This window comes from Zalophus californianus, chromosome 1 (genome assembly GCF_009762305.2).
Source record: "Zalophus californianus isolate mZalCal1 chromosome 1, mZalCal1.pri.v2, whole genome shotgun sequence".
Lineage (NCBI taxonomy): Eukaryota > Metazoa > Chordata > Mammalia > Carnivora > Otariidae > Zalophus > Zalophus californianus.
The window spans coordinates 267,890-291,219 of record NC_045595.1 but is presented as its reverse complement, the minus strand read 5'-3'; the positions used below and the strand labels follow the sequence as shown (position 1 = coordinate 291,219).

The following is a 23,330-nucleotide window of genomic DNA, read 5'->3' as shown; positions in this document are numbered from 1 at the left end:
CTGTGCGGCCGCGAGGTCGGGCTCCTTGCGCCGTAGCCAGCTCCGCGGCCGCAGACCCGACCCGGGAGCGCGCCGGCAGCCCCCGCCGCCCGAAGACGCCGGAGCTTCCCCGAGCGTGAAGACCGCAGCCGCCGGAAAAGCCCTGTCCGCGGGGCCGCTGACCGCGCATGTTTGCGTGGCTATGGGGACCCGCTGCCTCCACCGACCGCAGTGAGCGCCCTCCGTCTGCTCGCTCCCTGCCTTCAACCTCTGTATTTTAGTGGGAGGGGGCTGCGGGGAGGGGTGGGAGCCCGCGCGCCGCCCCAGGGACTGTCGCCCTCCCCACGCAGAATGTCCCACGTCGCCCGGAGTGGGACACCTGAGCAGAACTGCCGGGTCCAGTTCGGCTGGGGTTTGAACGGGGCTCTGCACCCCTTTTCCTTCCGCTGGGGCTCAGCCTCGCGGTGAGGGCTCGGGCGCTGGGAGTGCGGCAGCCCCGGCCGCCCCGGGTCCCACCGAGCCCCTGGAGGATGCTGGCACGGGGCCCCCGTGGCCTGCACGTGGCACCCCCTCCCACTCCCAGCCCTGCCCGCCCCACGGGAGTGCAGGAGCTCTGACCGCGGTCGCAGTGCAAGCAGCTTCAGACCCCCCCCCCCGCGCATGCGCGCGCCTGTGTGTGTGTGCTCTAAGGCCGCTGTGACCACCGCACACCGATTCTCTGACAGTTCTGGGCTCAGAAATACAGAATGGAAGGCTGGTGTCCCCTCCTCCCCCCGGGGCCCCCGGGAGACCCGGCTGCAGCCTTTCCCTGGCCCGCGGCCCCCCTCCATCCTCACCGCCAGCCGCACAGGGCCTGCCCACCTCTGGGACTCCCACCCTCTGCCTCCCCCTTGTAAGGGCCTCGTGAGGACGCGCCCCCCCCCCCGGGAACCCAGGGCCACCCCCTCCTCGGGGGCCCTGACAAGGTCGCCTCTGCCGCGTGGGGAGACACGTCCCAGGTCCCGGGACCAGGACGGGGACCGGTGACCCCGTGGCATGTCCATGTCTCCCTGTCCCCCAGCCCTCAGACCTCCCTGTGCCCCAGCCTCTCCCACCTCCTCCCTGCCTCAAACACCCCAATGGGCTCCCACCTCAGAGCCTTCGCCTAGGCCATGTCCCAGCCCTTTGGTGACTACACGGCCATGTCCTTCAGGCTCCATCCCCGGGGGGGGGCGGGGCCTTTCTGGGGCCTCCGTGCCCCACCCCCCACTTGGGCCTGGACACCTGTGGCCTCTGCCCAACTCAGTGTCCACCCCCTCGGACTCAGCAGCTCCGTGGGGGTCAGGCCGTGTCTGGGGGGGTCTTGCAGCAGCCCCCGCAGCCCACCGCACGGCAGACACTGCATGAGCGCTTGGGGAAAAGACGAGGGAGCAGACATGCCTGGCCAGGGCCTGAGCTCGCCGGCCGCCGGCCCTGGACACGCCGCTCAGGCGTGCCGCGGGCCCGGGGACTTCAGGAGAGCAGGACAGGCAGGAAGTGGGTGCACGGGTGGTGCCGCCGTGCCCGGCCGCCGCGCCGCGGGGCGCCCTGCGCACCCAGCGCCAGGAACATGGGCCGGCCGCGGTGGCGCCAGCGCGTGGAGGCGTAGGTGTTGTAGCCGTTCTCCTCGATGCGCTCCTGGAACCTGCAGCGGGCGGTGTAGACCCGCTGCGGGGGCGTCGCGTGTGTGAGGTGGGTCACCGGACCCCCCACCCCCGCCGGACCCCCGCCCAGCGGCAGCCCCACGAGCGGCACTCACCGACCCGTAGAGGTGGCCCCCGCGGTTCATGGCCACGTAGAAGCCCGTGTGCACGGCCTTGAGGACCACGACGCCCACGCGGACGGAGCGGATCTCGATGATGCCTGGGGGTGGGGGTGGACGGAGCGGATCTCAGGGATGCCTGGGGCTGGGGGTGGGGGTGGGGCGGGGGGTGGACGGAGCGGATCTCAGGGATGCCTGGGGCTGGGGGGGGGGGGGGTGGACGGAGCGGATCTCAGGGATGCCTGGGGGTGGGGGTGGGGGTGGGGGTGGGGTGGGGGTGGGGGTGGACGGAGCGGATCTCAGGGATGGGTGGGGCTGGGGGTGGGGGTGGGGGTGGACGGAGCGGATCTCAGGGATGCCTGGGGGTGGGGGGGGGGGGGGGGGTGGGGCTGGGGGTGGACGGAGCGGATCTCAGGGATGCCTGGGGGTGGGGGTGGGGGTGGGGGTGGACGGAGCGGATCTCAGAGATGCGTGGGGGTGGACGGAGCGGATCTCAGGGATGGGTGGGGCTGGGGGTGGGGGTGGGGGTGGGGGTGGGGGTGGGGGTGGGGGTGGACGGAGCGGATCTCAGTGATGCCTGGGGGGTGGGGGGGGTGGGGTTGAGTTAGGGCCTGCAGCCCACCATCCGCTCCCTGCTTCCTCTTGCTCCTTCATGCAGGTAACACTCAGCAAGCGCTTACTGTGTGCTTGGTCCTGGCTTGTGCCCTGACACTGGGGAGCACAGAGGCCCTGCCAGGAGCACTCCAAGGATGGGGGGTGATGGAGGGGCAGGAAGGACTCTCAAGCCAGTGCGAAGACCTGAGGCAGGACGGGCCCTGCCAGGTGGGAAGACGTCAGCCCGGGGGGGCCGGCCTCTTGGGCCCTGAGGAGCCCCAGCCAGGTTGGAAGCTCAGAGCAGGGAGGTCCCTGGCGGGTGAAGGTTAAGAAAACCAAGGCAGAGGAGGCGCGGACTGCCTGGGCACACCTGAGGCGGAACAGGTGTAGACCCCTAGCAGCAGCCACACAGGCGGTGCTCCGGCCTCCCGCCCTGGCCATCGAGGTGACGGTGACGGGAGCTCCGGATGGGAGGCGTGGCAGGAGGCGGTGGGACTGGGCGGGGGGGGGGGGGGGGGGGGGCCGCACGGTGTGCTCAGCTCCATGATAGTCACCACTGCTGCTGGAGCCCCAACCATAGGCCAAGCACTGTACCCCACAACCCCAGGTGGGAGGTGCCGACTGGGCCTACTTCTCAGAGAGGGAAACTGAGGCCCAGGAAGTGGCAGATGGGTAACCCCAGAGGAGCCTTGCCCCACTCTGAGCAGTCCAGCGAGGCGGACCCAGAGGATGAGCAGCTGCCCACACCCTCGACCCACCCATGTACCAGGGCCTATTCTGGAGTCCAGGCCTTGCCCTCTGGTCTTCAGTCTGGACTTGGATGCCTGAGGTGATGGGGAGCTCACCCCATGTCACATGGGATCTCTGTACCTGCTATCTCCACTATCAGGCACCCAGGTCCTTCTCTCTACATGAGAGTCAACTCGAGCCCACCTCCTTGGAGAGGCCCCAGACCTCTCTGGTAAAGCTGCCCCCCCCCCCAGTCATCTCCTGTACATCACCCTGTTTTCATTTTCTTTGCACCCTACATGGTCTCCTGTGAAATTACCAAATTAGCTGTTCACTTGTTTAACTGCTTTACCCTCTGCTGTGGGAGCCCCATGAAGGTGGGCTGTCCAGGTCACTGCTATGTCCCCTGTGCCCACTACAGCATACAATAGGTACCCAATTAATAACTACAGAATTAATGAAGGAGAGACGAGTTCCAAGTGCCTCTCCCCCATACAGAGCCATCAACCATGTCACCACCATTGCTGCCCAGATGGGGAAACTGAGGCTCAGAGAGAAGCAGCGACTGTCCCAAACCACCCAGAAGATCCAGCCTGAAGACACCCTGCCTGTGCCCACCACCAATGGACTGGCCCAGCCAGTCCCCTTGTCATCGTCCTTGTCCGGTGAGCCTAATGAGAGCCTTGGGAGCCCGATGAAAGCAGCTGGAAGGGCAGGGGGTGATTATCTGCCCTAATGGCAGTGATTCAGGCAGTGGCCAGTGATTAGCTATCCCCCCAGCCCAGGCCTCAGAGCCCTGAGCAGACCAAGACAGGCCTGCAGGGTCACTGAGGCTCTAGGTCCCCAGGGATCCCCAGCTTCCTCCTTCTCTTTTGCCCCCATGTCTCCTCTTGCCTCAGACGTTCCACACTTATTGAGTGCCTACTGTTTGCTGGGCAGGGCATCAAGGACAGTGACTCCAACTTGACAAGGTTCTGGGCATTAAGGAGCCCCGGCAACACCCCCACCTGCACCCCAGCAGTGGGACCCTGGGCAGGTCATTTCCCCTCTCTGTGCCTTATCTACCAAAAGGATGTGTGGGAAGAAAGAGAGGGGTCCCTCACTCGGGCGGGTTCTGGGTTTGGATTTGCAGTGTGGGGAGTCCAGGGTTCAGACCCTAGCTCTGCTTCCACTTCCTTATGTAGCTGGGTCCTGGGGTCGCCTCCTCCCCGCTGTAAGTGGACCCAGGGATCTCAGCTTCTCAACCCCTCAGCTATTCTGCAAAGACCTTTCTCTGCTGCGGAGCCAGGCCAGCGCGGGGAGCTTCCTCTGGGACCCCTACCTCACCTGTGCAACCCTCCCAGCGCGTGCGCTGGACCCACTTCACGGTTGAGGAAACTGAGGCCCCCGCCGGGGAGTGACTTGGCTTGACACCACACACCCTCACGGGACAGAGGACATGGCTCGTCCTTACTCCTGACGCCGACCCTGTCCTTCCTGCCGGCCTGTCTACCCCGCACCCCCTCCCCGAACTCACTGTCGGCGCCGTGGCGCCAGCGGGTGCCCTGCACGCGGCCGCCGGGGTCCACGCGCAGGAAGAAGTGGGTGGAGGACAGGAGGCGCCGCCAGCGCACGTCGCCCTCCAGGTGTGGGTAGCTGCGCGGTCTCCGCGGACTGCTTGGGGTCCCCGCGGCGCCGGGCGCCCGTGCCAGCAGCAGCCACGCCAGGCCCAGCCACAGGCGGCCGCGCATGGCCCCGCGCCCGGCTCGCCGCCCGCTCTTGCCTCCCCCCGCGCGTCCGCGGCTCGGCCATCGCCGGGGCGGGGGCGGGGCGCCCGTGCAGGGCCAGCCCGCGCGGGCCAATAGGGAGCTTCGGGGGCGGGGCCTTAGCCGCAGGGGGCGGGGCTTGGGGAGAGGGCGGGGCCACAGGCAAGGAGCCGACCAGTGGGCGCTTCGGGGGCGGGGCCAGAGCCGCGGGGGGGCGGGGCAACGAGGCGACCGGGGCGGGACCCATTTGGGAAAACTCTCCTGCCTCCGTGCGTGTTTGTCTTGCGGGGTGGGGAGTGCGTGTCCGTGAGTCACCGGCTTAGCCTGCAGGGGCTGCGGGGGCGTGGGTGTGAGAGAGGCGGGCCCGCAGAGACACGGAGGGAGACAGAGACAGAGAGACTTCCGAGACTGGGACACGGACAGCAACAGGGAGAGACACAGGGAAAGGCGGCTAAGAGAGTCCGACCTGTGACAGACAGTGAGTTGGACAGAGACACTGGGAGCAACAGAGCTGCCCAGGGGTCAGAGACTGGGTGGGCAATCCTGGGCTGATGTCCGTGCCAGCCCGGCCTCCGCACTGGGCATGCCACGGGGGGACTTGTCTGCCCTCCAAACTGGCGCTCCCGAAGAGCCAGGCCCCCAGGGCCAGGGTCTTCACTGAGGGCTGGACGTGGGGGGACATGCGGGTAGAGGGAATGTTGGGCAGGGGAGGGGATGGGGTGCTGTGGGCTGGAAGGGGGCTGATGGCAGATGGACATGAGCGCCTGTCTGTGGCCAGCTGACAGCGGCATGAATGATGACTGGGGCCCCCACGCGGTCCCCAGCGTCGTCCAGAGCTGCATGTCCGAGGAGGGTGGCTCCATTTACACCCATAACTGCTCATCATTTACAGACACACCCAAGCCCCACTGGGAGCCACCCTGTGCCCTGGATCCTGAGAGGAGCACGGTGAAACTTCACAGACTCAGAGCCGAGAGACATCACTGACAGGTGGGGAAACTGAGGCCTGAGTGGGTCAGCACCTTCCCCAAGGCACCACACAGGACACATCCCAGGGCTCCAGTCCCTGCCCCTCTGCTCCCATAGGCTCAGTCCTACAGCCAGGGCCCCAGGTGGCACCTTTAAATAGCACCTGGGTGAAGACAAGGTGACAGGCCTGGCCCAGTGTAGTGCTGGAGGGGTAACCGGTCTGGCCAGAAGCTGGGATGCCTTCCTGGTGGCTCTGGGGATTCCCTGATCCTTCTTCCTGGTCCCAGGAGGGCCATGTATGGGGTGTGCCCAAGCCACAGGACCCCAGGACTGAGATGGGAGAGGGTGTCCCCACACTCGGAGCCCTGAGGCCAGCCCCTGAGGGATCCTGCATATTTGTGTCACCTCCCCCAGCCTCAGTGCCGCCTCAGGAAAATGGGCCAGGAAGAGAAGCCTGGAAGGATGGAATGAGGTAATCCACAGCCTCGCTGGGCAGAGGGCGCCGCGATGCACAAACTTGGAATAACATCCTGATTCCCACAGCCAGAAACTCAGTCTTCCCTTCCTGGAGTGTCCCCACCCTGCCCCCCAGGAGGACAATCTTCAGGGCTCTGTGTGATGGGGGTGGGACCCACGCCCAGGAAGCTGTCCTGCCCCGGGTGTTGTTGGAGTTTAATAACAGCTTCATTGAAATATAATTCACATACCACACAGTTCACCTATGGAGGTATACAACTCAAGTGTTTTCAGTACAGGGTTGTCCGCCATCATCTCTCTCTAGTTCCAGAACATTCCATCACCCGAAAGGAAACCCCATCCCATCAGCCGTCTCTCCCCATCTCCCCCTCCCCAACTCCTGGCCCCCACGAGCCCCCTTCCCGTCTGCGGATGAGCCTGTTCCGGATGTGTCACCCACGTGGACTCACACCCCGCGTGGCCTTATGTGTCTGGTTCCCTCCCTGAGCGTCGTGGGCTCGGGGTCCATCCCCGGGGCCGTGCGTGTGGGCGCCTGGCTCCTGTCCGCGGCTGCGGGACGCTCCTGTGCGTGGTGGACGCGTGGTCTGTATCATTTATGTATTGACAGAGACTTGGTTGTTTCTACCTTTTGGCTGCTATGGATTGTGTTGCCCTGGACTTGGGTGTACAGGTTTTTATGTGGACGTGTTTTCATTTCTCTTGTGTATATGAATAGGAGTAGAACTGCTGGGTCATATGATAATTCTATGTTTCGCTTTTTGAGGAACTGCCAGACTGCTTCCCACCGCGGCTGTCCCATCCGCATCCCACCAGCAGTACGTCAGGGTTCCGATTTCCGCACGTCCTCCAGACGCTGGTGATTGCCAGTGTTTTGGCTACAGCCATCTTAATGGGGGCAAAGTGGTGTCTCATTGCGGTGTTTTAAGACTTCAAGCCTGTAAGAACAGCACTGTGAGCACCCTATTCCTGCGTTCCCCGATTCTATATATTCTTTTTGCTCTCCATCAGCAGGAGGATGGGTAAATACACCGTAGCAAATTCCCACCAGGGAATTCTGTGTCCAGGAACCAACAACGTGGACGAGTCTCAGACAGGATGCTGAGTAGAAGCAGCTTGACACAGAGGAGGTCCATTTATGTCACAGTCTACGATGGGCAAAACCAACTACGCCGGTGTGAGGCGTCAGGATGGGCGTATCACCCTGGGGGCCAGCGATGAGAGGTGTGAGGGGGTGTCGGGGGCTGGGCATTTTTTTGGGAACACCTGTGTGCAGATTTGTGAAAATTGAGCTGTATTCCTGACGTGTGCACTGCTGACATCATACCTCGAAAAATGCACCAGGTAATCTTTTTATGTAAGCGGATATCTGAGAATAAGCCGCAGAGATGGTACCACTTCACCTCTAAACACGTGGACATATTTCCTGTAGGCAAGGTCTTTGGTCATATCCAAGCTGTGATCCAATCCACCATCCATGGTCAGGCGGCCCTGCTGTCCCCACAGAGCCCTACAATAGCTTTTTCCGCTTGTCACAAACCCAGGGTAGTCTCTGATCAGCTGAATAACGGCCCCCAAAGATATGTCCACATTCTCATCTCAGGAACCTGTGAATTTTACCTTGTTGGGAGGCTTGGTAGATACAATTAAATTCAGATCATCGGATGAGGAAACCATCCTAGTAGGGCCCCAGGTAATGTCACACGTGTCCTTATAAGAGAGAAACACAGGGAAATTTGCCACGTGACCACGGAGGTGGAGCTCGGACAGGGCGCAGCTCCACACCGAGGGACGCCTGGAGCCCGCAGAAACTGGAGGCGGCAGGAACGACCCTCCGCCTGGAGCTTCCGGTGGGAGTGCAGCCCTGCAACCCCTTGCTTTCAGCCCACGGATACTGACACTGGGTGACCGTCGGGTTGGTCTCCAGAAATGTAAGAACACATTTCTGTTGGAGGTATGAGGTGTGTGGCAATTCATTTTTTTTTAAGATGTATTTATTTATTTTTAGAAAGAGAGAGAGAGTGAGCGAGCAGGGGGAGGAGACAAAGAATCTCAAGCAGACTCCCCGCTGAGCGTGGAGCCCCAACGCAGGGCTCGGCCCACGACCCTGAGATCATGACGTGAGCGGAAACCGACTGTGCCACCCAGGCCCCCTGGTCTGTGGTAACTGACTACCTAGGCAATCCCTAGAATCCGGTATCCTCGCCTTCCATCTAGAGATCCTTGCCTTTCTCGACATGGGCACAGCCCAGGTTCATGTGAACGTCTCAGGGCAAGAATCGGACAAAACATTTTGGGTGAGAACCGGACATAAGCAAACAGTTTCTGAAACACGGGTGTCGCCCAAACTCCAACCTCTGGTGCTGTGTTTCCCATTTAATCACACCTCTGTCCACCAGTCTGGTGTGTTATTCCCATTTTTCTTGCTTACGTTTTACAAGGAAACTTGATCTCACCATCAGGAGTGGAAAACCAGAGCCACACACTGACAGGATGACAATAAGCCATAACAGGAAACGCTACGAGGAGAGAGCCACGTGACAGATCCTCAGATGGACAGCAGTGCAGCCAGAGAGCTGAGGTTGGCGGGTATGGAGTGAGACCTTCCGTGTTCGAGCAGAAGCAGAAAGAATAACTTTCTCACTGCGAAGTTCCTGGAACCCGGCTCTTGGGGAAATACTGGTTGAGGGCATCTATTCCCAAGGAAAGGAAGAGGGAACGGAGGCACAAGGAACTCCAAAGTGTTGCCTTCCATCCCAGGTTCCTGGCTCTGCCAGGCTACAAGGGTTTGAGGGGGTGTCTCTAGGTCTTGAGAGACCAGGTCCAACTGATTCAGCCCCCAGGGCCAGGAAGGCACTCCCAGGTGTGAGTCAGATCTGAAGTCGAGGCCCCCAGGGCAGCTTGGAGTGGGCTGGGGCAGGTTTGAGAGGACGCTGCAGTCTGTTGAAAACATTCCCAGCCGGTGGAATCATAATGCACGGGCCCGCGTGGGCAGCTGCGTCTGGAATGTGCTGTCAAGAAGCCTCCAGGCCCAGGAGGCTGGCCCTTCCAGAGCACAGGTCCAGCTTCCACTCTGGGCTAATGGGGTAACCAAGTTGGAGTATCTGAGGGCAGGTGGCAGCTTGAGCCCAGGCCCCTAAGGCCCGCTGTGGTCTGGCCCAAGAGCCCCTCTAGCTTTGTCTCTGCTTCCTCTCCCTAACTCCAGCTCTGCTCAAGTTCCTCCAGCTATCCACCCTTGACTCTGCCGCGGGGCCTTTGCACTTGCTGTGAACGCTGCCTGGAACACAGTTACTCCTGATATTTTTCTTCTCGTCCTTCCCATGCCAGCAGATGCGCCCCTCCCCCGGCCTCAGTTTCCCCAGTGCCTTCCAGGTCTGACTCTAACGCCGGAGTGGGGTCACCCTGAAGACCAGGGCTGGGAACCTCCAGGCTCCAGGGATTTCTCATTCCATTTGTCATCCAATCAATTCAGTAGGTTCGTGTGCTCTAGGCGCCCGCTCTGCTCCTGTCCTTGGGAGCCTGAGAGCTGACTAGTGGGGAAACTGAGGCCGGAGGGCGTGGCCGAGGGAGATGTCCCGGAAAGGCGACGGCCCAACTGTCCCTGGTTTTGGGGCACGGCGGTCTTCCTAATGTTGGGGATCGACATCTCCCGACCTCGGCTTCCTCCGCGATACATAGCTCCCGCCCCAAAGTCGACGTTGGAGCAGTGAAAATCCGCTAAATTGCAGAACGTCGTCCTAAGTATTTGGCGACCATTCCTTTAAGAAAAAAACAAACTTGGCTTCCTGCTCCTCCCAAAGAGGGCTTAGAGTCACGCGGGTTACCCAAGCAACGGCTCTGTCCCGCCCCTCCTTGACAGCGGGAAGAGCCAATTAGAGGGCTCCTTCGGCGCATGCCTCCGAGCCTCCGGGGCCCCGCTGCTCTCTGGGAATTGTGGTTTCGGCGGCCTTCTCCCGCCGCGAGGTCCCTTCGAAGCCGCCGTAGGCTGCGGAACTACAACTCCCGGCAGGTGCGGGCGGCGCAGGCGCAGTGCGGGCGGTGCAGCGGGCGGCGAGCGGCATGTCGGCGCTGCGCTGGGGCCACGGCGCGTCCGGTCTCCGGAGGGCCCTGTGGCCGGCGGGCCGGCCCGGCCCTCTGGCGGAGGAAGGTAACGCGGGGGAGGCCCGGGGTAGACGCCGCGGCCGCTGCCCCCTCTCCCCGCGGCCGTGACCTTCGTCTTCTAGGCCGTCAGATGCAGCCGCCCCCTCCCTTTGGCCCTTGCCCTGTGGGGTTCTGGTTTTGGGGAACCCACTGACTGGACCCCGCTTTCACTCGCCCGTGGGCCAGTCTCCGGACGGGGACCGGCAGAGCACTTTGACGTCGGAGTCCTGGTTTCTTTTGGAGTCCCCTGAACCCTTATTTGAGATTTAGGGTCTTTGACCTTTGAACTCACTACACCTTTAGTTCGAGGAACCCGTTATCTTCGGTCCCACAGCCAATTTTTCCTTGCTCTGAGGTCCCCTTCACCTTTGACCTCTTGGTTCCTTTCCAGTGTGAGGCCCGTGACCACTGACAGTTTCCACTGAGCGTAGGGCTCTTTTGCCCCCGGGTCCTGCTGTTTCCGCTCATTGGAGGACCTCCCACCCCCCTAGGCGCGGGCCTCCTTCTGCCCCCCGCAGCCTCCCTTTGTCACCCACAGGGGCTCTCAGTGGCGTCTGGGGCCGCAGAAGGAGCTCCTCTGCCAACCCCTGTGAGCAAGACCGCCGGAAGGACTGGGGCCACGCGGAGCTGCTGGAGGGTGAGTCCAGACCCCCGGGGCTTGGCGCCTGAAGCCCCGCTCCCCGCTGCCCCCTGCAGGATGTCTGCTGTAGAACAGGGTACCGTGAGGACGACGGCAGGAGGCTCAGGCAGTGTTTACCCCTTCCCCAAACCCGGCAGGCGCTCCTGCTGTCCACGCGAGACCGTTGAGGCTGGAGAGGCTGGGCCAGGGTTACATGCAGCTGCTCAGGCACAGCCGGGCTTCGAACCCTGAACTGACTCGTGTCTGGGCTTGGGCACCTGAAGGGGCCTAGTAGGGGTCCCCCCCTTTTCCTAACCTGGGAAGGACAGCTCAGTCCTAGCACCTCCAGGGGAGGTGGGGGCATGGGGCTTCCAGACCATGTCCAGCATGTCCCGCTTCCCCGCTAGCACCCAGGGGTGGGGTGGGGTAGCCTGTAAAAAGGAGAACTTTATTTCAGGAAATTCCAAACATGCAGAAGCGAAGTACCACCACCCTCAACAGCAGCCTTTCCTTTCTTACCCACCACTCAATTATTTTAAAGCAAAGCCCAGAAGATATTTATTTTTTTTATTTATTTTTAAAGATTTTATTTATTTGACAGAGAGAGACACAGCGAGAGAGGGCACACAAGCAGGGGGAGCGGGAGAGGGAGAAGCAGGCTTCCCGCGGAGCAGGGAGCCCGATGCGGGGCTCGATCCCAGGACCCTGGGACCATGACCCGAGCCGAAGGCAGACGCTTAACGACTGAGCCACCCAGGCGCCCCAAAGCCCAGATGTTATTATCATTCAACTGTAAGAAGGTGCTGGAAGTCTGAATCACATCATGTCACTCTCCAGTCTAAAACTCTCCAACTGTTTCCTCTCGCATAGAATAGAAACCCCCCCCAAGCTGAGGACACAGATCCCTGTGGCCTTTGCCTGCCTTTTCAGCCAGAAGGAGCTGTGGCCGCCAGGTCAGCTCTGATGTTGCCGCCTCCGGGAGAAAAACCTGTGCCCACAGCCCTGCTCCAGGGTATGGTCTTTGATGTGTGTATTCCAAAACGCGTGTCCTGGGTGTTGGTGCACTCCAGGGGCCAAGGTCACCCTGTTTTTCCACTTTATTTCAGCAAATTTTTGTTGAGCCCTTGCTGTGTGAGGCCAGTTCTCAAGTCAGGTGAAGTCCAGTGGGAGGGGCGTGGGCAGGTACAGTCGGTCCGCAGTTGTATTTGCAAAGTTGACTCGTAACCTCGTACCTGAAATCAGTGCTCAGGTACTCTAGTAGTTACTTGTAGACACATGCAGAGCAGCAGGCGACGTTTGAGTGGTTGGACATGCCCACCCCCAGTGGTGTTGAACCGGGTGACACACTGTTCTCTTGTTTCACGCATACTGTAAACAACTGTCCTTTCCGAGGTATGTTCGGTGCCGCGCTGTTGTTTTTAATTTAAATCTGAATTTGTTTTTTAGAGGGAGAGCGTGGGAATGGGACGGGGAGGGGCAGGGGCAGAGGGAGAGGACCTCAAGCAGACTCCGTGCTGAGCGCCAGAGCCCTACAGCACGGGCGGGGCTCGATCTCACGACCCTGAGATCCTGACCTGAGCTGAACTCAAGATTTGGACTCTCAACTTACTGAGCCACCGGGCGCCCGGTTTTTGCATTTTTGTGCTTTTGTTGGTGATTTTGCTGTTTAAAATGGCCCCCAAGCGTGGTGGTGCTTTCTAGTGTTCTAAGCCCAAGAAGGCTGTGAGGTGCCTTTTGGAGAAAATATGCAGCTGTGCAGGAGTGAGCTACAGTGCTGTCGGCTGTGGGTTCGGCATTAATCAATCGACGTGTATGTGAAATAAGGCATTTCAAGCAGAAAGACAGAACAAGGTCGTGTGTTGATCTGGGGACCCCCATGATCTGTAAAGTCATCGTGGCACAAGGCTAGCCACAGAACCACAGCTCCGCAGAAAACTCAGGGTCACCTTGTCCCCAACCACGTAGCCATACCCATCAGGAACAGCATGTGCAAAGGCCCTGAGGCCATTGTGGCTGCCCAGAGTGATCAATGTGGGGGAGAGTGGGAGGAGGTGAGAGCAGGGGGCATCCAGGCACCTGGATAGATTTTGAAGGCAGAGGCACACCCCTGAGGGTGTGCTGACAGCCTGGATGTGGAGGGAGAGAGGCCTAGATGACCCTGGGGTTTCTGGCTGAGCACGTGCAAGGACAGCACTGCCAGTGACAGACGTGGAGGAGCAGGTTTTGGGGGGACACCAGGAGCTTGTTGGGGAAGTTGAGTTTGAGAGGCTCAGACAGAGAGATGCTGATCAGGTTGGTAGGGTGTGTGTGCCTGAAAATCGGGGGACACGAGGGAGTTGTCATCAAATACATAAAGCTGAAGCCTCAAGAGCTGGTGAGACCAGCCGCCCCCCCCTGCCCCGCCAGCACAGCAGGGGCTGGGGAGATTGGGGCTTGAATGGAGACCCCCACCCCCCGACATCCTTGCCCTTTGCCCCCACAGTGCTTGAGGCGCGGGTGCGGCAGCTGCAGGCCGAGTGTGTGTCAGAGGTAACGGTGAAGAGGGTCGGCATGGCTCGACGACTCCCAGCATCTGGCGGCTTCCAGCCACCCGGGAAGGCCCAGACGGGGCCCGAGGACATTGCTGCGGAGCTCAGTGGCCGCTGGGCCCAGAAACTGGACAAGGAGAAGTTTGCGATGCAGAAGCGCAAGCAGCGGCTGGAGGTGAAGCTGCAGGTGCGAGCCCAGCAGCTGGCTTGTGAGCACAGGCTGCGGGTGGTGCCCCGCCTGCTGGACGCCCAGCTGGCCAGCTGCCTGCCGCACTGGGAGCACGGGGCCCCCCAGAGCGACTGGGAAGAGCGGCTGACGCGGCTGCTGCAGGAGGCCCCGCGGAAGCTGAGCCATGAGGCCGAGCAGGCCCCCAAGGCTGAGAGCGCCTCTGTGCGGCGGGAGATCCAGCAGCAAAGGCTCCTGGCCTTCTTTGAGTGCTGCCTGCTCACGGGCCACCTGCCTCTCGCCCACCACGTGCTGGTCACCTTCCACAGCCGGTCCCGGCAGCAGCGGCGGCTCACGCTAGCCATGTACAACACTGTCATGCTCGGCTGGGCTCGCAAGGTGAGCGGCGGCCCCGGACGGGGGGCGTCCTGGCGGGAGTCAAGGCCCGAGTGGCGCTTAGGTGCCAGCCCTGGTCTTGCTGCTTGTTACCATTTCAGCGATTCTCAGGCTTGTCAAGCGTAAATCACGTGTGTTCCTCAGCGGAAATTTTGCAAACAACCAAGAAAGAAGGAAGAAATGCTGCTAACGTTTTAGCGTTTCTCCTTCTGACTCCTCAGCTGGGGCTTCCGTACCTTCTGGCGTCCCCCCTTCCTCGACACCGTGACTTTGATGCTTTAGTTTCCTGAGGTGGAGGGTTAGGTTTTTTGTCGCGATCCTTCTTTCTTAAACACAGGCGTTCGTGGCCGCAAGCTTCCCTCTGGGCTCTGCTTTAGCTGCGTCCCGTGTCTTTCCAAGTTTTCTTAATTTCCCCTGCGGTGTCGTCTTTTCTGATTGTTCGGGACAGTGTTACGTCCGTGTGCTCGTGAGGGGCCAACTGCCCTGCCTTCTCCCTCCCCTGCACCTGCAGCCCTATTTCAGGGCCAGCAGGAACCATGCAGGCCTGCGAAGGAGAGGGTTGTGTGAAGACCTAGGTGTGGGCACAGGAGGGTGGGCTCGTGGTGGAGACTGTCCCGCACGGACTGGGCGACAGGCCCAGGAGCCACCGTCTCTTGCACGTCTGCGTTGGACTATGACGTGACGCGATGTGAGGCGGAGATGGCCCGTGTGCACGGGTGGCTGTCACAGGCAGTTTCTTGCCCGCACTCATCCCTGGGAGGTGTGCTAGATTTAGGGAGTTAGTGAAGACAGAAGGGCCATGTTCTCCCATCCAAGGTCACAAGGCCTCCCGGTCCCCCAGCAAAGATCCCTATTACAGCGGGACATTCCTGCCAGGAGCCCACGCGTGAGCTTCCTGCGGTCCTTGGGGCAAATGACAGGCATCGGGGCGGCTTCAAGTGCTAGGGATTTACTTTCAGTCCCAGATCCCAGTGTGGCGGGGGCCGCGCCCACTGTGGAGGGTCGTTCCTGCCTCTCCCAGCTCCCCGGGGGTGCCTGCCATCCTTGGCCTGTGGCCGCGTCCCTCCATCTGCCTCCGTGGTCACACGGACACCTTACCGATGAGACACTCTCCTGCAGATGGCCTCATCTTGACTCATTACGTTGGCAAAGATCCTGTTTCCCAGTAGACCCCCTATTCTGAGGGTCTGGGTAGATGTGAATTTGGGGGTGTCACTCGTCAGCCCACTCCAGGCCCCGTTCTTCTGTATCGTGCACGGACTTAACGGCCACCATTGGCTTCGCAAGTCATTGCTTCTGGGCGGCGCGTGTATGTGGTGGGGCTTGGCTGTCACCCAGACCCAAGTTTGAGTCCTGTTTCTGCCATGTGCCCACCGTGTGGCCCGCACTGCTCACTCCTCTCTGAGCCTTGGTTTCCCCATCTGTAAAGCAGGGAATGCTGCTTGACTCTTGGGAAGACTGAAGGACCTAATTCAGGTCTTTGACCATCATCTGTGTTTAGGACGAGGGCCAGAGAACGCGTGAACTTTAGAAGGGTGTGTTTTCGTGTTGATGGCAATACCGAAGATTCTGCCCATGTGGGATGGATGTGTTCATTCGAGACTGGCGCCGTCTGGTAGAACTTTCTCGTCTGCACCAGCCGTGTGTGGCCCCTCGTAGAGCTGAACATCCACAGAGCGACCTCGCGTGGCTGGTGACCACGAGGAGGGCAGCCCATGCAGGGTCGTTGAGACTAGCCCCCAGAGCCCTCTTGCCGGCGCTGTGGTCCCTGCCGCGACAGCAGGCCTCGGATGAGGGCCGCAGGACCGCGGGTGGGGAGCTCTGGAGCCTCGCTTTCTTGAGAGGCTCCGCGGCAGCGCGCCTAAACCGCGGCACGTGCGAGGGAATTGGCCACTTCTCAGGCGTGAATGGAGACGGGAAGGCGGCACGGCACCTGCTGGGCTGAGAGCCACAGCGCCCGCATGAGACGGGGACGTGCTGAGCCCCAAGCAGGCGGACCAAGAGAGAACGGAAAACCGCCGGACGCAGAGCGGGTTCTCTGCAGATCCCACCGGAGAGCCTCTTGTAGCGGGGCTGGGCTCGTGCACGTCCACGAGATAAAAGTGTTACCACGGCTCCCCTCAGGAGCCCAGGCCCTCCCCCCGACCCTGCCGCGGTGTCACTGCACGGGGGGCGCACGGACACGTCCTGGCCAGCGAGCCTTTCCCTGCCTGACCTACTGGCCACAGAGAGAGGTCTCGAGGGGCAGGCCAGCCACCCCCAGACCCTCACCCCAACTTTGTCTCCCCAGGGCTCCTTCAGAGAGCTGGTTTACGTGTTCTTCATGGTGAAGGATGCTGGCCTCACCCCAGACCTGTTCTCCTACGCGGCCGCCCTGCAGTGCATGGGACGGCTGGGCCAGAATGCCGACGCCATCCAGAGGTGGGTGGGCCGCCTGGCCCTTGTGGGGGCTAGACCCCTCCCCCGGGCCCCTCCGGCCACCTGGCGCTGAGACCCATCCCTTGGGTGGGTCTGCACCTGCCGTGTGCCCCCCGCAGGTGTCTGGACCAGATGGCCCGGGACGGGCTGAAGCTGCAGGGGCTGTTTACCAGCATGCCACTGTGCCAGGAGGAGCAGGCCATGGTCCTGAGGGCTGTGCGCAAGGCCCAGCCCACCTTCAGCCTGCCGCCGCCACCACGGCCCCCACCCCAGGTCAACACCTCACCACTGCTCAGGGAGATCTACGCCAAGGTGAGCGGGCCCTGACACCCACAGGCGGGGGGCCGTGTCATGTGGGGGACGAGCTGGGACCACCCTGCCCTGTGGGGTCTCCCGGGCCTCGGCGCCTCCTTTTCTTTCTCTCATCGCCACCCGCCTCCTAGGGACGCCCTCCCTGCTCCTCAGAGGCCAGACAAGCCAGTCTTGGCTCCCAGCGGGGCCCTGACTCTAAAGAAAGGTGCCACGGCTGGGCTGGTGTTAGTCTCCCACCTGGAGAAACAATTCCAGGCAGAGCCGGCAGTCAGTGCCCTGAGCCCGGGCAGCCTAGAGCTGCAGGTGGGCAGAGGGGCTCCATCCGTTCTGGGGGTCGTGAGTCCCCCTGCCCCGTGTGGGCCTCTTCGTGATTCTCCGTGTGTCGGGTTGGGCTGTTTTAAGTGATCTGTTTTTGGACGGGTCACGCATTCACACAGTTCCAAGTTTAAAGAGAAAAGACACATGCAGGGACTTGAACTGTGTCTCCCCAGGTTGTCCTGGCCCCTGCCCAGTGAGGCCGGCCAGTGCTGGGCACTCGGACCAGCGTGGCTGTCACAGGCTGCTTTGCATCGCGTCCTGCCAGCCTCGTGGACAGGCGGTTTTCCCGTGTGGCCTTGCTGGGGCCGACGGGGGGTGGGGGGTCGTGGAAGGGCAGGGGGACCAGCCGCTCTGGGCTTCACTGCCTGCCTGTCCGCACCAGCAGAGCGGCCCCGTGTCGTACCCGAAGCTGCACCTGCCCCTGCAGAAGCTACAGAGCCTCTTCCAGCAGCAGTTGGGCGTGGAGATGGCCACCACCGTGGCCGTGGAATCCGTGGAGAAGGCCCGGGTGCTGACCAAGGAGGTCCTGCAGGCGGTGAGGAACACGGCTGGATCACACCCCCGGTCTGGGGGCGGTGGGGGGGCGGGCAGCTACTGCGGCCCCGTCGCTGGCCTCCCTAGAGCCAGTGTAGGCCGTGTGCCCCCCTGGCACCACAGGAAGTGTGCGAGGCGGCCCCAAGGGCCTGGAGGGCGTGGTGGTGACGCCTACTCCCGTGCCCCGCAGCGGAACACCCTGAAGCAGCTGCGTGCCGAGTGGGTGCAGGCGCTGAGCTTGGGGCTGCAGGAGCTGAAGGCCAGCGAGGCCCGCGCCGCCCGTGCCGGCCGCTCCACCATCTTCCCGTACCTGTGTGTGCTCACCGAGGAGGAGCTCGCCGAGCTGCTGCTGCAGGTGGGGCCTGGGGGGCAGCGGGGGGCGGGGGGCACGCAGGGGGGGCAGGGGGCCCGGGGCTCACGGTGCCGCCCCCAGACCTTGCAGGTGCTGCCCCCGCAGGGAGAGTCGCTGCTCTCCCTGGCACAGCAGCTGGGCCTGCGCGTCTTCAACCGGCACACGGTGCACAGGAAGCAGCTGAGCAGCCAGGTGCAGGCACTCCAGCAGCGTTACCACCGCTACCTGCACCTGCTGGCCTCCGACACCCAGGTGAGGCCCGGGATCGGGGGCCCTGCGGGCAGGGGGCGCGGGGGCATTTCCAGGTGCAGAGACCGAGGCCTGGAGCGCAGCTGGCTTTGCCCCCAGGCCCTGCCACTTTGCGACTGGCTCCCGCCCGCGGGGTGGCGGGGGGTGGTCGGCTCTGGGCTCAGACCCCCACCCCCCCCACCCCCCCTGACCCACTCTCCCACCCCCAGGTGGAGAAGCCCCACCTGCCACGGCAGTACTGGGAGGCGCTGGGGGCGCCCGAGGCCCCCCACGAGCAGCCCTGGCCCTTGCCCGTGCTGGTGCAGCTGGGCAAGAAGCTTGCCGAGTTGCTGGTGGAGGCCGTGCGGATGCCCGGCAGCGTGGCCGCCCCGCAGGGCCCCTGCACGCTCATCCCCGTGCTCTACCACGTGTACTCCTTCCGCAGCTTCCGCCAGGTGGGCCGCTTTGGGAGGCCTTGGGCCCCTGAGAGATGGGGCTGGGGGCTCCGGGTGGTGTGGGGACTGCCGGACCCCGGTGGGGTCTTCTGCCCACTCGCTGTGTGTCGTCTGGGGTGATCGGCCCCTGGAGCCATCTTTGCCTGCCTCACCCCCAGATCGGGATCCTGAAGCCACACCCTGCCTTCACGGAGCTCCTGGCGACGGCCGCAGAGCGCACGCTGACCTTTGAAGCGGCCGAGGTGCCCATGTTGTGCCCGCCACTCCCCTGGACGTCGCCGCACACGGGTGCCTTCCTGCTGAGCCCCACCAAGCTCATGCGCTCACTCGAGGGCACCATGCAGCACCAGCGCCTGCTGGACAGCTGCCCCCCTGCCGAGCTGCACGGTGCCCTGGACGCCCTCACACAGCTGGGCAACTGCGCCTGGCGGGTCAACGGGCGCGTGCTGGACCTGGTCCTGGAGCTCTTCACCGCCAAGGGCTGCCCGCGCCTGGGTGTGCCGGCCCCACCCTCCGAGGCACCCCGGCCGCCCGAGGGCCGCCTGCCGCCCGGCGCCTCACCCACCCACAAGGCCAAGGTGCGGCGGGAGCTGGCCCGCTGCCTGAAGGTGGCGCGGGAGATGCACAGCCTGCGCTCGGACGCCCTGTACCGCCTCTCGCTGGCCCAGCACCTCCGGCACCGTGTCTTCTGGCTGCCTCACAACATGGATTTCCGCGGCCGCACCTACCCCTGCCCGCCCCACTTCAACCACCTGGGCAGCGACCTGGCGCGTGCCCTGCTGGAGTTTGCCCAGGGCCGTCCGCTTGGCCGCCACGGCCTTGACTGGCTCAAGATCCACCTGGTCAACCTCACTGGGCTCAAGAAGCACGAGCCGCTGCAGGCACGCCTGGTCTTCGCCAACGAGATGATGGAGGACATCCTGGATTCTGCCGACCGGCCCATGACGGTAGGGGCGCGGAGGGCGCTGGCCGGGGCCCTGGTGCCTCGCCTGTCCATCTCCCCCAGCCTGTGCCCGGCACCGGCTACCCCGGCCCCTCCCTCCCGTCTGCCCCTGGGCACAGGCTCCTGGCCTCATCCTCACTGTCCCCCGCCCTCTGCGGCCTTGCTCCCTCCCAGCCCAGGCCGACCCTTCCTCCAGACCCTTCCCCATGCCACGGCTGGGCCCGGGGCTCACGCACAGGGCTGCTCCCACGTCGCCCTGCCTGCCCATCGCTCCTGTCGCCCCCCCACCCCTGCCGTCCCGGGGGGGCTCTGTCCCAGCCCCAGCCAGGCTGGCCTGAGCCCCACTCTGCCCCCTCCCCACAGGGCCGGAAGTGGTGGATGGAGGTGGATGAGCCCTGGCAGGCCCTGGCTTGCTGCATGGAGATTGCTCGGGCCGTGCGCGCCCCCGACCCTGCCGCTTACGTCTCTCACTTTCCAGTTCACCAGGTGAGCTGCTGGGGACCCCGGTGTGGGGTGTGCCTGGCCCTTGGGGGGCTGGGCCAGAGGTGGTGGGGGCACGTAGTCCCTGTAGATCCTACTTTGAGTTCGGCCGGTGTCCCTGCGTGGGGACCAGCCCCATGGGTGCGGCCAGCCTTGTGGTGTTCTTGTATGGGCATGTTCCGTGCCTCTCAGCGCTGGCGGTTGAGCGGCGCACTGGGGGACCCTGCAGCAGCGGCTCGTTCTCTGGGGTCACTCTCCCGTCCTCCTCAGGACGGCTCCTGTAACGGCCTGCAGCACTATGCCGCCCTGGGCCGGGACAGCGTGGGGGCCGCCTCCGTCAACCTGCTGCCCTCTGACCTGCCACAGGATGTATACAGTGGGGTGGCTGCGCAGGTGGGTGCTACAGTCCCCTGACCCCCGTTCTCCTTCTCAGCCCACGCGGGGTCTCCATCCTGTGAACGCCTGGATGTGCAGATCCCGTGGGCTCTGTCCTCTGTGGCAGACCGGGCAGTCAGGGTGGGCTTCCCGGGGGAGGTGTCAGAAGAGGGAACTGGGGAGGCCTCATGGTGGGGCTGCTGGGCTGGGTGGGAGACAGGTTCCACGCACCTGCCCGCTGACCCCCAGCGCCTGCCCAGGTGGAGGTGTTCCGCAGGCAGGACGCCGAACGGGGCGTGCGGGTAGCCCAGGTGCTCGAGGGCTTCATCAGCCGCAAGGTGGTCAAGCAGACGGTGATGACTGTGGTGTATGGGGTCACCCGCTACGGGGGCCGCCTGCAGATCGAGAAGCGCCTGCGGGAGCTCAGCAACTTCCCCCAGGTGCACGGCGTCGTGCGTGCCAGCTTTACCTGCGCCATACGGGGGGGATGCCCCCCGGCCCCCGACCGCGCCCCCTTCCCCCCGACCATCGGCTGCTGGGGGGCCCCTGAGGGACCCCGAGGAGGAAGGCGGTTCTGCCGCTCCTCCGGGTGCCTGGGCGGGGATGGGGAGGGGTGGCTGCCCTGGCTCTGACTGCCACCTCGCACCACTGCAGGAGTTCGTGTGGGAGGCCTCTCACTACCTGGTGCGCCAGGTGTTCAACAGCCTCCAGGAGATGTTCTCGGGCACTCGGGCCATCCAGGTGTGTCCTCTCTCCCTTCCCCAGGCCCAGCAGGCTGCCCCTGACCGGGCCCTGCCCTGAGCCCCATGCCCTGCGTCCACAGCACTGGCTGACGGAGAGCGCCCGGCTCATCGCCCACACGGGCTCGGCTGTGGAATGGGTCACACCCCTGGGCATCCCCATCATCCAGCCCTACCACCAGGACTCCAAGGTGTTGGTATGTGTGGCCCCACCCCACCGCCCCCACGCTGTGTCATGGTGGGACTCTTGACCCTCCCCACCCCAACCCTGCAGATCAGCGGTGGGATCCAGAGCCTCACCTTCAGCCAGAGTGGGGACACCAGCCAGTGAGTGCCGGTGGGGGTGCTGGGCCAGGCGGGGGGCATGTCTGGGCCGAGGGAGGGCATATGGGCCAGGGGCTGCCCCCAGGTCAGGCCAGGGTGGAGGCACCTGAGTCCTTCCTCCTCCCCAGGAAGCCTAACACACTGAAGCAGAAGAATGGCTTCCCCCCCAACTTCATCCACTCGCTGGATTCTTCGCATATGATGCTCACGGCTCTGCACTGCTACAGGTGGGCCGGGCACAGTCCACCCAGCTCTGTTCGTCATCTCTTGCATGCAGGCCCTGTTCAGGGTGTTCAGGACGCACAGGGGACCCAGAGAGTGGCAAAGGCGGGTTGGGAGGCCAGGTCAGACAGGGTCAGGGGGCCAGGGCAGAGGCCTACAGCAGGTGAGGACCCCAGCCCTGTGGGTTGTTGGAACTGCTGCCCAGAAAAGGACTGTGTGAGCACGTGCAAAGGCCCTGAGGTGTGCGTGGTGGCGAAGCAGCTGGCTGGGCCTGGGAGGGAGGGGTGGTTGCTCTGAGTGAGAAGGGAGTGCCGGCAGCATACCATGTGGCCAGTTCTGATAGAACTTGGGCCGGGGGTGGGGGTGGGGGGTGGGGCGGCTAGGTGTCTGGATTTCTGTTCTGAGCCCCTGAGGGGCCCCTAAGCATGGCAGTAGGGCATGGATAGTTCTTTTAGAGAGGAGCCAGGGTTCAGGGACGTGTTCTGTGTCCACCCCCTGTGAGGGAGGGGGGGCAGTATCAGCTGCAGCAACTGGGGGCAGGGGTGTGGGGAATGACATGAGACAAAGAGCTTTCTTCCTAAGAGGAGAACTTTCCATCCATGTGCTGAGCATGACACAGTGGCTGGGACACACGGGTGGGGGGCTGGGAAGGGGCAGGAGCGGGGAGTGCACCGCGAAGGGCAGCCCCCCTCACGGGCTACCCTCCCCCGATGGCAGGAAAGGCCTGACCTTTGTCTCTGTGCACGACTGCTTCTGGACCCACGCAGCTGACGTGGAGGTCATGAACCAGGTGCTGCTACCCTGCGCTCACCCCCCCCCCCCAGATGGCAGCAGGCACCCTTGATCCCGTGGCCCTTGGCCTCGGTCGAGCCATCAGTTCAGGGTTGGGCAGGTGGGTGGTGACCCTGCCTGACCTCCGAGGCCCAGTCTCGCCCCTCCCCCCAGGGCCTAGCTCTCCCCCCCCCCCCCCCCCCGCAGGTGTGCCGGGAGCAGTTTGTCCGCCTGCATAGCCAGCCCATCCTGCACAACCTGTCCAGGTTCCTGGTGAAGCGATTCTGTTCCGGCACCAGGTGAAGTACCCCCCCACCCCCCGCCCCCCCAGTGGCCAGGACCACCCCTCCCTGCCCCACTCGGCCTCACCCCCACCCTGCCCTCGGCTGCAGGTCCCCCAAGCACTCCAAGAACGTGTGGATTGGCAAGCTGCAGGACACGCTGAAGTCCGTGCCGAAGACAGGTGGGAGCAGGGATCGCCTGCGTGGGCGCTGGGCGTGGGGTCCTGCCGCCAACCTGCTGCACGGTGTCTGCTCTGCTCTGCAGGGGCCTTCGACCTGGAGCAGGTGAAGCACTCCACTTACTTCTTCAGCTGACACAGCGGTCCCCAGCCAGGTCCGCAGCCAGGCGCAGGGGGCAGTGTGTACCGGAGTGTAAATAAAGCTTTGTTGCCACCCGTGGGATCGAGCGTCTTCCGCCGGTCTCGGGGCGCCTGACCACCTGGGACCTAGCGCCAAGC

The 23,330-nt window shown here is 63.4% G+C and overlaps 2 protein-coding genes across 6 annotated transcripts; one reads left to right on the top strand and one right to left on the bottom strand.

Moving 5' to 3' along the window:
- Nucleotides 1-203: 203 nt before the first annotated feature.
- Nucleotides 204-4,835, bottom strand: FGF22 (fibroblast growth factor 22). 2 transcript variants are annotated; one of them, XM_027583456.2, is made up of 3 exons: nucleotides 4,599-4,835; nucleotides 1,757-1,860; nucleotides 204-1,665 (listed from the first exon to the last, which is right to left on the bottom strand). In XM_027583456.2, exons 1-3 carry the CDS (start codon nucleotides 4,810-4,812, stop codon nucleotides 1,471-1,473), a joined length of 513 nt encoding a protein of 170 aa, XP_027439257.1. In that variant the 5' UTR covers nucleotides 4,813-4,835; the 3' UTR covers nucleotides 204-1,470. The 2 variants fall into 2 exon arrangements, with proteins under 2 accessions (XP_027439257.1, XP_027439258.1); XM_027583457.2 differs by having other exon boundaries at nucleotides 204-1,642.
- Nucleotides 4,836-10,107: 5,272 nt separating this feature from the next.
- On the top strand, nucleotides 10,108-23,322 carry POLRMT (RNA polymerase mitochondrial). 4 transcript variants are annotated; one of them, XM_035722687.1, is made up of 22 exons: nucleotides 10,108-10,417; nucleotides 10,949-11,047; nucleotides 11,900-12,041; nucleotides 13,512-14,122; nucleotides 16,410-16,540; nucleotides 16,657-16,849; nucleotides 17,550-17,702; nucleotides 17,892-18,056; nucleotides 18,135-18,305; nucleotides 18,512-18,736; nucleotides 18,895-19,683; nucleotides 20,043-20,165; nucleotides 20,430-20,552; nucleotides 20,795-20,974; nucleotides 21,189-21,275; nucleotides 21,358-21,471; nucleotides 21,549-21,601; nucleotides 21,727-21,825; nucleotides 22,538-22,610; nucleotides 22,799-22,890; nucleotides 22,984-23,054; nucleotides 23,138-23,322. In XM_035722687.1, exons 1-22 carry the CDS (start codon nucleotides 10,163-10,165, stop codon nucleotides 23,185-23,187), a joined length of 3,999 nt encoding a protein of 1,332 aa, XP_035578580.1. In that variant the 5' UTR covers nucleotides 10,108-10,162; the 3' UTR covers nucleotides 23,188-23,322. The 4 variants fall into 4 exon arrangements, with proteins under 4 accessions (XP_035578580.1, XP_035578581.1, XP_035578582.1 ...); XM_035722688.1 differs by having other exon boundaries at nucleotides 10,113-10,417; nucleotides 17,553-17,702; XM_035722689.1 differs by lacking the exon at nucleotides 11,900-12,041 and having other exon boundaries at nucleotides 10,245-10,417.
- Nucleotides 23,323-23,330: the final 8 nt, after the last annotated feature.